Genomic DNA, 12,323 nt, shown 5'->3' with positions numbered 1-12,323 from the left:
AGAGTAGACATCGAGGACCCCTTTTAAGAGGCTTAAAGTCTGCTAAAGGATGGGCTTGGGCATAGCTCAATGGTAGACGGCTTGCTTGGCATGCACAGGCCATGGGTTTGGATACACACACACACACACACACACACACACACACACACACACACACGGGTAGTAGTAGCCAAAGTGCACTGAATTCCAGAAACACAGGTAACCAGCACATCTACACAGGGCATTGCGTTTCAGCTACAAACTTGTGTTCCAGGCCAGCAAGCCAACTGTGCAGAATGGGCCAGGGTTTCAGTCTAGCTGAGAGCAGCTCTGCTCACCCTGTGATCTCTTCACTTTGTTGGCTTCCTTCTGGAAGTTCCATGGTACACATATTGGGGGTGCTGCCAGACACTGGGGATAGGAAACCACAGTTCTAACTTGGTAGTTTTCAGATACAGAGTGCCCTACTTCCTAAGCCTAGGTATCTGATGTCATTTTACCTGTTTGATTTGATGGGGGGGGGGTGGAGGGCGCCAATTCGAAGTCAGGCTGATATAAAATGTCCCAAACTCTATCCAGAAAGTTAATGTGATTATTTTTGAGTTTGTATAGAAGTTGATTCACTGAATGCAGGAGCATGGCTTAACTAGATTGCATACAAAATAAAAATTTCAACCCCAGTTTTGAAAAAGTATTGCTTGGTTTGAGAACAAGCCTTTTTTTTTGGCACTAATGTCGGGAGAACAGCGCTTAAAAAACATCAAAGATACACACACATCCCAGCATATTTCAGGGAACGCCCTCTGTCTTTCCCAAACGCGACGTGGAAAACAGCGCCAAAACGATCATGCAGAAACCTCCTAGTGAAAACATCGGGTCAGCCCTTGTCAGGCCTAAGGTGGGCGGCAAGGATACCTCAGCCCAGCTCAGCTGCTCAGGTGCTTCCTAAAGTGAGCCAGTGCGCAGACCATTGAGGGGTTCACCGAGTCCACGGTCCTTGGGATCCGGGAACAATCTCCACTTAGGCCCATCTGGCAGAAACGCTCCGGTTTAGAAACCCAGGAGTCATGTGTGACAAATTTTCGCCATCTCCCTTCGGTGTTAGCAGCCCCTCCCCCTCCAGCTCTGTATCCGTGCGCGGCTGAGGTGCCTCCTCGGCAGAGAACTCCAGCGTCTGCAACCCGCAAAGGCCCCCAAGGTTGGGTGAATAGGATGCGAGCTTCTTTGTCCTTTCACGGGGTAAACTCGGGTTTATGAGATTCCCCAGCCCCAGTCCCCACCCCAAATCTACGCCTTTCTCACCCGCGAAGGCTGCTACTTTCATTGAGACTGTCGAAGGTTCCAGCCCTAGGCTAAGTGCTTTCCTCACGTTAGTTTCTCAGTAGCTGTTGGAGGTGTTATTAGTCTTTTTCTTCGGATGAAAAGAACCCAGGCACACAAAGTAATTTAGCACAACTAGGTTTTCAGCCCAAGTTTGGTTTGACGCTGAGGCCCTTAAATTTCCATTGTTGTTTTTTATTCAGCAAGATTAATTCTTTATGGAGCAATTATGGTATTACAGGCAGTGTGCAAAGTATTTTTCCAGATTAGTCTCACGGGCAAGTCTGCCATTTACCACCTAAGGGATCTTAAACAACTTACTTAACCTTTTTTTTAAACTCTAATTTCCTGTCTGCAAAACGAGACTTTGCTATGAAGAGCTAGTGGCTGCTATGAAGAGCTAGAGAATTAATACGTGCAAAGCACTTAGAACAGACCAGCACAAATTCATCGTCGAAAATTTTGCTGTAAAAGAGTCACATCCATTTGTCCTCGGAGAAACGCCCGTGGGAGACGTTAAGCAAAAAAAAAAAAAAAAAAAAAAAAAAAAAAAAAAAAAATCGGTCCAGATGGCATGGTGCTCAACCCGTAGCATAGACTTGCTAAGGGATGGCACGAAATCCAGGCACCTGCTAATTAGGTGGCTTGCTCCTCGGGTTGAGGCGCAGAAAGTGCTGGGGTCCGCGGTCACGGAGGGGTCGGTTCTTAGTGGAGCTCCCAGGCTGGGGATCTGTTCCTGCGTGCAAGAGACGCAGCATTATGGAGGATCCTGGCTGAACCCCTGCAAAAGCTGTACGTAGGACATCAGCGGCCAGGATTAACTGGCGGGGTCCCTGGCGCGCGCACAGGCAAGCGTACACATCACAAGCACAGATCTACAGGGAAACACACTGACGCGCGCGCGTGTACACGCACACACGCACACTCACACACGCACTGGCTGGGGCCGCCAGCCCCTGCTCCCCCGCCCGCCGCGCTCCAGGGCGGAGTTTCCTCCTCTGCTTATTGTTCGCGGCCCAGCGCCCGCCCAGCAGCCGCCCCGCCCGACCCCGCCGGCGCTGTGGGCGAGCTCCTGGGGGAGGGGGCGGAGGCCTGCGCGGACGGGACGGGGCGGGAGTCGTCGCAGCAGCGCGCGCGCTGGGCCGCAGCCGCGCAGACACCGCCCGGACCGCAGCCACCTTCGCTCCTCGATCTTGGCTCCGCGCCCCAGCCCAGATCTGCGGCAGGCAGGAGGGACCGCCGGAACGCGACTCCGGAGTTCGCGGCCGTCGCCAGGCCTCCCCGAGCGGTGCCGACGCTCCAGCCGCGCAGACGAGCGACCCCGCGCCAGCGCCGCAGCCACCTGCTCCGAGTCCCGGGGCGAGGACAACCATGGGCCCTACTGTGGCGCTCCCCGCGCTGCTGCTGCTGTTGCTGCTGCCGCCGCCGTCGCTCTCCCAGGATGATGGTGAGTGGACAGCCGCGGCTCCGCTGCACCCCTTGGTCGTTTCCCTCCACCTTAAGTCAGGCGGGACTGCTGGGAAGGCGGCTGCACCGCGTGGTCGGACCGCTGGCAGCCTCTCCCGCGTGGCCGCACTCGGAGTCCAGACCTTGGTATCATCCACGCCCCTTCAAATTGGAGAATGCCGCAGGTGCGGGGCCATATAGTGGATTTGCCACTAGTTTCCACTCGTGTAGAGTGAGCTGGAGTGCATGAGGCTGTGAAGGGGTCAGTTTTGGTGGGTTTGCGGGAGAAAGGGGGAAACTTTGGGCGTTGGGAGGTTCCAGATTCCTCAGGACCACTAGAGTGCTATTACTCTTATTTGTGATGGGGGCGACCACGGACCGTATTGCGGGGTCGTTGAAACTAAGCAAAAAGACAGACTGAAAAGTACATGAAGGAATTCCTGGAGCAGAACCCACGCGTGCAGTGTGCTTCTGGTTCCACGCGCTTTTTAAGTCCGTGTTGGGGCAGGTGGAATAAATACACCTTCTATGGTCCCAGACTGGCTCAATGGGGACCTTGCCTTCATGTTGCCAAAGGACCGGATCCCCTTCTCAGAGCATGACCAGGATGGTGAGCCCCTCCCACTCCTTTGTGCTAACAGAAACTTCTTTCACGTAAAAGGTTTTGGGCTTTCTTCTTAATATTACCTTAGGCGCTCGTCTCCCATCAGACGCACCTTGGAGACAGTCCCACTACGTTTTTTCTGGAGGTGGAATGTTACTTTCTGTTTGAGAGGTCAGGCAGTGTCTGCAAACATAACTAGAGCAGGTGTCCCAAAGTCCCTGCCAGCAGCTGAGATACTCAGCCCAGGGGAGAGGCACGTTTCTTGAACTGTGTAGCCTACCCTTCCATATCAGGTAGCTGCAGGGAGTGGGGAGGGGGGCTTCCCAGGGCCAGAAGTAGTGTGGTGAGAGCCGGGGCAGGGAATTCCTGTCCTGATGCGGGCACTCTTGTTGGGGAACTGGATTCTCCAGGAGAACAATGAGATTGCGATGCAGTCCTCATCGTGGTGGAGAAGGCTACTGCTCCTATAGGTGGCCTAGGACTCCAGCAGCCTGGCCTCAAAGGGAAGGGCGCTCCCACTGGAGGAAAAGGGGTGCCAAATGAGGAAGATGGGAAGAGCTCTGAGGGCCACAGTCTACAGTTTAAAGACTCCTTAGGAAAGACAAGTCTGTGGAGTGTGGTGGCTCTTGGGGCAGCCAGACTTCATGGCGGATCTTCAAACGCAGTCTTTTGGAGGAAGAATTCCTCAGCCCCATTCAAAAGCCAGATGGGTTAGTTTGTCTAGTGATCCTTATCTTACAAATGCCAAGCCAGTCTTTCTTGGGGGAAGATACAGGCTATGGGAGAGACCTTGCTGTCCTGTCCTAAGGAGACATGCTCTGGAACCATCAGTGGACTACTGGGGCCCTGGACATCAAGGCTGGGGTTCGTGTATGGCGCTTGAGAACTGCTTAGAAACCACGTCCGCTGTGAAGCCCTCTCCAGACTCTATGAATGGGGATGGTTCATAGTCAGACATCGCTCCGCAAATAGAAGTGTCCGGAAACTAGTTCTTATTCCAAGCAGCAATTCTCTTAGCATCACTGAGCCCCGGGTACCCAAACCACCAAATGTCATTTTTACAATATGTGTTACTACAGCGAAGTTCTTTGACAGCGTATGGTATCAGGGAGGAATGACAGAGTGGTAGTGGCGGGTTTGCATCTTCCTCTAGACCTTTAGATCCTTAGCAGCCGGCCACCACCAGCAATACCCCCATCCCACCTGAGTTGCTGGAATTCTGTGAGAGATGCGAACACACTTATGGTGCAAAGGTCTCTGGCAGGTCTCAAGCTTACCTCCTAAGCTGTTAGCTTGAGCACACCCCCGAGGTAAACAACCTTTATCCCGGGATCCTTTCCGTGCTTTTTCTTGGCCACAGGGGAGAGTCAGACCTTTAAACTCCTCTCTGTAAAGTAGAAAGAGAGAGCAGAAGGGAACCTCTCTCTCTCCACTGTTGTGAGCTATCCAGGCCTCTGTGTTGCTTGGCTGATGAAAAGAGAGATTGATTTAGTACTGTCTCTCTGTCGGTCATTTGATGGACAGATAAATCCTGGGCAGGAGAAAGGCAGTGTGTATGTGGTGTGGTGGGAACTCACAGACTGGGACCCACACTTGTGTCCCTGTGGACGAGGAGGTGTACGTCCCAAGTCCCAGTGTCTTACTGAAAGTGACCACAAACCTGCTTCGTGGGTTGTTCTCATCTGAGGAACAGTAAGGGCCACAGGTCTGGCATTGTACCCGATTTACCAATTGCGCAAGGAGCCTGAGACAGCCTGAACGGCAGGGGTCCGCTGCTGTTGGTGAGTGGCATTCAATGCTTAGCTGCTTCCTAGAGGCTGGGGGAGGTTGGCTTAGGGAGCACAGCGTGGTCTGGGGGAGAAGCTCCTGGAAGGTTTTCTTATGGAGATTCTAAAATAAAAAGGGTTTGCACGGGAAGGGGGAATCTCCTCCTGGGGCGACTAAGCTGGCCTGAATTGTTAGGTGTTGGGGAAATGCAGGTTGTGTGTGGTGGGGGGGGGGGGGGATGGGAGCCAAACTAGGGAGTTTGAGGTAGGGGTCTGTAAGCAGCAGGAATGCTATAGGGAAGGGAAACAGCCGCTGGCTAAAGGAAGGGATCCGGAGGTGGGGTGGGGGCAGGGTTTTTCTAGCAGGCACTTAACAGACGGGATTCACTCTGAGGCAGGCGCAGGCGTCTGCAGAGTTAGCTGGACACAAGGAGCTGCTTATCTGAGGTGAGGCTGACAGCGTCCATCACTGTAGGCTTCAGGTGGGGCATGGCCACCCAGGGAGGGACTGACGAGCAGTTTAAGAGACCTCAGGAGGTCACTCTAGATGTATAAATGTAGCTAGAGAGAGCCTGGTAGTCTGCCTCTCTTCTGGGGCTGCCGGAAAGACTACCTCTGGAAGCTGAGGGGGAGGGGTCGTGGGTGTGACCCCCTGGGGAGAAGGCTGTTGAATAGGTTATCTCCTGAGCTCCTGGAGCCCAGCTTAGCTCTTGCAGCTTGCTGTGCCTCTCCACACGCAGAGAGCCCTTGAAGAACAGGAACCTTGTAGCTTTTGTCTCCATCCTGGGCCAGCCCTGTGTTTTGTGCTGAACAGGTGCCCCTGGCTGTTGACCTGAAGGGGATATCCTGGCCAACTTGAGTCCTGGGTATGGTTGTCTAGCCAGTGGATTCCTTTCCCTGTTGTGTGCTGGCAACTCTTCCAGCCGGCCTGGAAGCTGCTCTCTCTGCACAGCTGGAGATAGGATGAAGTTGCTCCTACTCACCGCTGGCCCAGGCACCCAGCAAACCTAGGGCCAAGAGCACTTTCAGCTCTGGATTCTGTCCTTCCTTGGGCTCCCAGTGTCTGAGGCAGGGCAAGGACCTCAGTTGGTAGGGTTTCCTGTCACAGTCTGTTCCCAGGAACATTGCGGGACAAGTCTTTCGGTCATGTGTCTCATCCACTTGTGAGGCTGTGAAGGATCCAGGGAAGTGTCAGATTTAGGATCGTGACTCACAGGGCCACAGAAGCCTAAGTAGGTCTTCAAGAAAAGCCTTCAAATCTGGGTGTGGTGGTGGTGGCCTTCAGTCCCAGCATTCAGAAGTGAGGGGCTCTCTGAGTGCCATGCCAGGCAGGAATACGTGGGACGGTGTCTCAAAACAAAACAAACAACAACAACAACAACAACAACAAAGAAAACATCAATAAAAAACAGCTTTAACGACTTAAAGAAAATCAACTCAAAAGATATGTTTTGGGATGGGGTTGTAGCATGGTTGGTAGACTGCCTAGGATGCATGGTGCTCTCAGTTCAATTTCTAGCATTGAGAAAACCCAGCATAGTGGCAAAAGTTTATGCACGTGGGAGACTGACACAGGGGAATCAGAAGTTGGAAGTCATTGGCTTCATAGGGAATTGCAGGTCAGCCTGAGATCCGGAGACCCTAGCTCAAAAACCAAAACATTGTAAGGCGCTTCTCATTTGCAGTAATGCTTAATTAAGGTAAGATTCCTGTAAGCAGCAGCCCACTGGCTGTTCAAAGTGGAATCGAGAAACTGAGGATGTAGCTCACATGGTAGAGTGCTTGCCTAGAATACACAGAGCCCCGAGTTCGATCCCCAGTCCCGGAGAAAGTGAGCGTGCATGCGCACAGTCCTGTAGCCCCAGTACTCGAGAAGTGGAAGGAGACGAGTAAGTAGCCTGGGCTACAGGAGACCCTGTCGCAAAGTCAAAGACGAAAAGAATGCAATATGGTTACCCGAAGGTAATTTCTATACTGCGCCTGTGTAACCATTCTGAAACAGAACCCAAGAGCTGAGAGCAACCTGGAACTCACCTATTGAAACCTACTTAGTTTCCAGATGAGCCGCACAGACCAAGGAGGTGGGGACACTTGCCTGAGTTTCTGGGTGCTCCCGCGGGCTTGAAAAGACCCAGGTGTGCTGCTGTAGATAACCAGGACCTGAACTCGAGCCTTCCTGGTACCACTTCTCTGGGAACTGGAGGAGTTTAGTGAAGGTTGACCAATGCAGATTATTTAACCAGATCTTTCCCTTCCTGATTGCCATTAAGGTGAACTGAAGCTTGGTGTTACCTGGCAAATCAAGGCCAGACAGATTCTCCAAGAACTCCTCAAGTCCAGTCACAATGCTGGCCACTCGAGTTGTGACTGTGTGTCCCTGTCTCTAACTGGCCTGAGACCTCCAGAGGCACCCACAGCACCCAGTCAAAGAAATGCTCATGGAAAGAGTGGCCTCATCTAACTTTGTCGTTTTTGTTTTGTTTGTTTTTTGAGACGAGAGTTTCTCTGTATAGATCTGGCTGTCCTGGGACTACTCGCTCTGTAGACCAGGCTGGCCTCGAAATCACAGAGATCCTCCTGCCTCTGTCTCTCGAGTGCTGAGCCGGGCTCATCTCTAACTTTCTAACCCTCGTCTCCCCGAATTCCAAGCTGTTATGTCATTGTCTCTGAGACACAGAGACCACCAGTACAGTGACTGTGCAAGCCTCTGGGCCACCAGTCCTTCCTTTCCTTCTTCAATCCCTACGCTCTCAGCACATGTCACCACTGCCCTCTCTTCCTCTGTGCCCTCATCCCCCTCGGGTCAGCCACCTCACACTTCCCTAGGGCCAGGGTGCAGGGTGGCACCCCGTCCGCCAATTGTCATAGCCGGAAAGCTGCGAGCCTCAACCCAAAGGAAGAGAATTCTGAGGAGTGACTGAGTGAGGCTTGCATTCATCCCCAGGTTGGGGTGCAGGAGCCCCCCACACAAGAAACAGTCCCCCCAGGATTAGGGCCAGCCAGGGGCCCATGACTGTCTGAGTATGAACCTCGCAACCCTGACCCCGGTCAGGGCAGACAAGACAGTGCTGTGGCACAGCCCAGGCATTCTGTGAGTCTTAAGGCCCCAGGGAAGCCTGAGGCCTCCGCCATGGAGTTCTAACCTACAGAGTTTAGCCTGAGCTACAAGGCGGCTCAGACTCCTAATCCGACTCCCATGCCGCCCTTTAAGTGCATTCCCACTAGTATCACAGAGTGGGCTAGCACAAGGTTGCCACTGGGTAGCCTTGAATTCTGTCCATTCCAGAGAAGGGAAACTGAGGTACAGGCACAAGAACTTCCAGCCGATCACCTGACCAAGTCTTTCCTCAGTCATTCCCGGGCTCCTCACTTCCCAGGTCAAAGCTTCTGCATGAATGTTTTTATTTTTATTTTTTAGACAGTTTCACAGAACTCTGGCTGTCCTAGAACTTTCCGTGAAGCTGAGGATGGCTTGACTGTCTTATTACTTCGATTTCATTATGACCGTCTCACACAGTTCCCGGGATTGAATACGAGGCTTCAATGCATGCTAGACAAGCACTCTCCCAGCTGACCTGCGCCCCAGCCTGGGTGTCATCTGCTTGAGAGAGGACTTTCTGGGACAGAATCCCCTCACCTCCCCACCCCCATTTTCTTATTCTCCTGTTGCACCCACACATTCATTTCTGTGTCTCCTGCTAGGCGGTATTTCACAAGGGCAGGGACTTCTGTTAGTGCTGCTGACCCAGCATCTAGAACAGTCCCTTTCCCATAGTAGATGTTCAATAAATACTGAGTGATCCAGGGGCAGAGCGGATTTGGAGTCTAAAGTCTTATGGTCAGCTCTGTACTCTCCACTCCTGACCTGAGTCCTGAGGGGTGGAGGGAGGAGCTGGCATGAGGCTGGGAGAATGGACAAGTGGGCATGAGCAGGGACAGGGAGACGCCGCAGGGAACGCAGCAGCCTCGGGTCTCCTGTGTGGTCCTCACTCTAGGAACCCTTCAGTGGAGCATTAGGGCTGCTGTTAGAATCTGTTACAACAAAAGATTAAACAAGACAGCATCCAAGACAAGTGCTAATGCTCACACGGGGGAAGGAAGTTCAGGGTACTGCAATGGCAGTTCTGAGCATCTAGCCTCATGGTTGGTGATAACTGCAGGGTGGAAACCCATCAGGAAAAAAGGAAGGAATAAGAAAGCCACTGTAGTTCCTCCTTTTTGAGGGTATCTCCTCCAGAACTACACAACTCTTTTTTTTTCCTTTGGATTTTTGAGTACATTTTGCTGAGCTGAACTTATTTGCATGCTGGTACCTAGCAGCAAGGCAAGCAGGAAAAAGTACTTTTTCTTCGGAAATAGTAACTTTCATTTGACCAAAAATAGTAGTTACCTTATAAAGAACGAGAGATGGAAACCACAGTAGGTGCCTGGCAAATCCCGCTGCGGTGGCTGTGGATGCCTCAGGCTACGAGTGGCCTTTGTCAACCCTACTTTTCCAGCTGCACCAGGTCCCACTGTGCAGAGGGGAAAGAGAATTAGTTCCTCCATGGCCTTAAACTTTGCCTCTGACCTAACCCTTAGCATACTCTGCTGAGGTTTGGAGACTAGGTGTTGGGTATTGAGGGAGAAGTTCATTTTGAAGTGAAGAAGTCAGCTTCCCCCACCCAGGCTCCTCTGCCCTAGGCTAGGCCACTGAGCCAGTTGCCCTGAAATGTCCCATGAGCTGCAGCCAGGGCAAGTACAGGGTGAACTGGGTTCTCACACTGGCCTTGGAATAAGATAAGGATATCTCTGCATGCATGAGGATACGAGTACACACACACACACACACACACACACACACACCCTGAAATGTGCCCTCCCAACCAGGCTTTGAGGGTGCTCTCCTCACTTTTTTTTTGGTCAATACAGGTTTTTCTGAAGCCATAGGTGTGCTGATCCTGGGAACACACAAGGTTGTGTCTTTCACACTATTCAGTGTGGGCTGTTCTCTCACGGCCCATCTTCTACCAGGATAAATGTTCATATGATTGGCTGGTAGTTTCTTGGGCCATCCCTGCTGCAGCCCTGTCTCACTTCCGCTAAACACTTCCTGGTATCCTCCCCTGCTACCCAGGCTCCAGCTCCCTTGCCCAGCGATGCCACCTGTGAGCCACACATGAGGCTTTTTGGCCTCAGTTCCATATTTTCCTCCTGGGGTGAATAGAGGATGGAGAGGTTGCAGCCTCCTCTTGGCGATGGGGTGGGGGGTAGGAATATTTCCTTAAAAAGCAGAGAAGTGGGAGGAAGACGGTATGAAGTACTCACAGATCTATGCCTCAGTTTACGCAAATGGGAAGCCAGGGCTAGCATTATATGGGGCTGTCTTTGTACTTTCACACCGCATAGAGCAAGCTGCATGCCAAACTGTTTGTAAAGAACGCTAGTGGCCCCTCAAGATTTTAATAGGCTCTCATCAAATGCTTGGTGAATGAGTTCAGTACTTGTTCTACGAACACAAGGGAAACCCTGATGGAAACGTTGGGGAATTGCCGCTTATCGTTTCCCTTCATTGAGGCGCAGGACCAAATACAATCCCTCATTTTTGGATGGGTGGGTTGGGGGGATGTGAGACAGGGTTTCTATTTGTAGCCCTGGCTGTCCTGGAACTTGCTCTATAGACCAGGCTGACCTCGAACTCAGAGATCCACCTGCCTTTGCCTCTGAGTGCCAGGACTAAAAATGTGCGCCACCATGACTGGCTCTAAATCCAGTCTCTCATGTTTCTGTTCCTACTGGCCTGACTGTAGCCAAGCATCCTCTTACACTGTAGCATTGAACAGAAAATCTGTTTCTCCTCTTTTTAAGAGAAAATGTCTATTGCTGGTCACAGCATGCCTTTAATCTCAACGTTTGGGAGGCAAAGGCAAGCAGGATCTCTATGAATTTGAGAGCAGCCTGGTTGACATAATAAGTTCCATGCTGGCTAGTTAAGGATACAGTGAGGCCCTGTCTCAATGCACATGTACATGTGCACACACACACACACACACACACACACACACACACACGCACGCACACGGGGGTGGAGTAGAAGGATGAGAAGATGTACTAACATTTTGTGACGTACTCAGGATCCCTCAAGACATTGTGGGATAGGCAGTGTCCCCACTTACCCACACTGACAGACTGACTTGGGATGTGGGACATTTACTGTAAAGACCTGGACCACACTGCAAAGCATCAGTGAAAACACCAAGTACTGAGCTACGTGTGGCTGAGCAAGACTCGGGAAAAATGAAAACGAAACCCCAGAGACCTTCTTTTCAAGAGGGTTTCTAGGAAGTCATGTGGGAGGTCGTGGTTTGTGAAGGTGCTTGAACCAGGTGCCTGGGAACAAGTTGAGAAGGCTGGGAGTGTTCCCTGGGTGCTAGCCAGGCTTGCTTCCTAGAGGTGGGAAGTGCTATTTTAAAAAGTAGGGATTAGAGACTGGACGTGCAGCTCAGCTGGTGGACCTCAGCTCAGCTGGTGGACCGCAGCTCAGCTGGTGGACTGCTGGCAGAGAACATAGCCCTATGCTTGATTTTCACCATTTAAGCCCAACAGGTATGAGGGCCCTGGGCATGAGGGGCATAACCTGTAATCCCAGCACCGGGGGAGTGGAGACAGGAGGACCAGAAGTTCAGAGTCAGGGGCTGGAGAGATGGCTCAGTGGTGAAGACCACTGGCTGCTCTTCCAAAGGACCCAGGTTCAATTCCCAGCACCCACATGGTAGCTCACAACTGTCTGTAACTCCAGCTCCAGGGGACCTGACACCCTCTCACACAGACACATGCAGGCAAAACATCAGTGTAAATAAAATAAGATAAATTGTTAAAAAACAAAAGTTCAAAGTCATCCTTGACTGCATAAAGTTTGAGGGTAGCCTAATCTGCATGCGGCCTTGTCATTAAAACAAACAAACCAAACAAAATTGTTCCTAATGTCTGATCATTCGAGTTTTTTTGCTGGCAAACAGTTTTCTGGTTGCTCCTGGCTCCAGTTCCCATCCGTTGCCTCCCACCCCAATTCCTGCACCACCTCCGGTCCCAGGTGTCTGGAGGGGAGGAGACATCTGGAGGATGGGCTGTTGGCTTCACGGCCCTATAGTAGCTCTAGCCAGCACGCCTCAGGCTACACCAAACAGCCACAGGGAACGGCTGACTGGCATTTGCTTTCCTGGTGGCAG

At 51.9% G+C, this 12,323-nt stretch overlaps 1 protein-coding gene across 1 annotated transcript in view; it reads left to right on the top strand.

Moving 5' to 3' along the window:
- The first annotated feature begins 2,416 nt into the window (after positions 1–2,416).
- Positions 2,417–12,323, top strand: part of Podxl (podocalyxin like) — a 42,700-nt gene continuing 32,793 nt past the window's right edge. Inside the window, exon 1 of the mRNA XM_038320748.1 lies at positions 2,417–2,746. Coding sequence (XP_038176676.1) covers positions 2,671–2,746 — 76 coding nt within the window. The 5' untranslated portion in view covers positions 2,417–2,670. The remainder of the gene's footprint in view (positions 2,747–12,323) is intronic.

The sequence above is a fragment of the Arvicola amphibius genome, chromosome 2 (assembly GCF_903992535.2).
Source record: "Arvicola amphibius chromosome 2, mArvAmp1.2, whole genome shotgun sequence".
NCBI classification, from domain to species: domain Eukaryota; kingdom Metazoa; phylum Chordata; class Mammalia; order Rodentia; family Cricetidae; genus Arvicola; species Arvicola amphibius.
Note: the sequence above shows the minus strand (reverse complement) of the source record. Positions and strands in the feature narration are given on the sequence as shown.